This window comes from Micropterus dolomieu, linkage group LG14 (assembly GCF_021292245.1).
Source record: "Micropterus dolomieu isolate WLL.071019.BEF.003 ecotype Adirondacks linkage group LG14, ASM2129224v1, whole genome shotgun sequence".
Lineage (NCBI taxonomy): Eukaryota > Metazoa > Chordata > Actinopteri > Centrarchiformes > Centrarchidae > Micropterus > Micropterus dolomieu.
The window spans coordinates 11,654,221-11,656,003 of NC_060163.1; the positions used below are offsets into that span (position 1 = coordinate 11,654,221).

At 45.0% G+C, this 1,783-nt stretch overlaps 1 protein-coding gene across 1 annotated transcript in view; it reads left to right on the forward strand.

The window, feature by feature from the left end:
* Positions 1-1,532, forward strand: part of LOC123983470 — a 6,262-nt gene extending 4,730 nt beyond the window's left edge. The window contains exons 5-6 of the mRNA XM_046069728.1: positions 716-791; positions 885-1,532. Coding sequence (XP_045925684.1) covers positions 716-791; positions 885-1,532 — 724 coding nt within the window. The remainder of the gene's footprint in view (positions 1-715; positions 792-884) is intronic.
* The last annotated feature ends 251 nt before the right edge of the window (positions 1,533-1,783 follow it).

The following is a 1,783-nucleotide window of genomic DNA, read 5'->3' on the forward strand; positions in this document are numbered from 1 at the left end:
GTGAAAACTGTTTTAGATAATTAGTTCACTTTGCAATCAGCCTAAGCACTATAAATAAGCCACAGGTAAGCTGTCTGTGTGGAGTACAATGGAACGAGCAGTAAGAGTGAGAAGAGTGAGAATCAGAGGAGGCCGAGGGAGAGGATGTGGAGGTGAAGAAGTTGGAGGAAGAGGACGTGGAGGTGAAGATGCGAGAGGGTTAGAGGAAGTTAGAGGAAGAGGACAAGGAGGAGCAAGAAGAGGACGAGGAGGGGAAAGAGGAAGGGTAAGAAGAGTAAGAAATAGAATAACTGATGACATCAGAGCTACAATAGTGGACCATGTCATCAACTATGGGATGACCCTGAGGGAAGCTGGCCAACGGGTTCAGCCTAATTTGAGCCGCTACACTGTGGCAAGCATCATTAGGACATTTCGAAATGAGAATCGGTAAGAACTTTGTAGCACTGCCATACTCTAATGAGAAACACAACAGTACCATACATGCAAAAATACTGAAATTGTTACTTTACAGAATTGCTAGACGTCCACATGTTTGGGGCAGAGGAAGAATGTTCACTCCAGAGCAAGAGACCCATATAGTGAACATGGTGATTGCCAATAATGCAATAAGACTGCGCGAAATACAGCAGCGCATAATTGATAATGACACCATCTTTCAAAATATACACAGTGTAAGCATTTCTGCACTAAGTCGTGTACTTGCGCGCCACAGAATAAGAATGAAGCAAATTTACAGAGTCGAGAGAAACACAGAACGTGTAAAGCAACTGCGATATGACTATGTGCAGGTAAGCTATAGTGTCATTGGTTCTGAATTTGGAAGTGCATACTGTAGTGCTGTGCATGGGCCTGATGTGTTGCATTTGTTTTGTCTTGTCCAGAGAGTGATGGAACTAGAAGCAGATGCCATGGGACATGAGCTACTTTTTGTAGATGAGGCCGGTTTTAACCTCAGTAAAACCAGGAGACGTGGCAGGAACATTATTGGACACCGTGCCATCATCAATGTCCCAGGACAACGTGGTGGTAACATAACCATGTGTGCAGCTATAAGCCTAAATGGTGTTGTTCACCATCATGCAACCATAGGCCCATACAACACTGCACACATTATTGCATTCCTGGACACCTTACATGACATGCTCACTGTTCAGAGACCAGAGCAGACCCGATATGTCATCATATGGGACAATGTTAGTTTCCATAGGGCTGCTTTGGTCCGCAACTGGTTTACAGACCACCCATTCTTCACGGCACTCAACCTCCCTCCATACTCTCCATTCTTAAATCCCATCGAGGAGTTCTTCTCTGCCTGGCGCTGGAAAGTGTACGACCGTCATCCTCATCAACAGGTAGCCCTTTTACAGGCAATGGAGGAGGCATGTGGAGATATTGACCAGGCATCATGTCAGGCCTGGATACGGCATTCAAGGAGATATTTTCCCCGGTGCCTTGGACTGGAGGATATCGCATGCGATGTGGACGAAATTTTGTGGCCGGACCCAGAAAGACGACATGATGTAGGCTGATTGTTTTTTTTTTTTTGTGAAATTACTATTTTGTGTTCTGACTTTGTCTTGGTTTTGATGAGTGTGAATAAACATCAATACTTGAAGTTTGGATCCTTGTATGTTTACATGACACTATGACAAAAGTATGACCTCAAATTGACATCTGTACACAGAGAAAGCAAGCCTGGTCCAGGCTATACCCTGCCTTTCGCCTGATGTAAACTGGGATTGGCTCCACCCCGCGACCCTGCATGCAGGATAAGCGGTTG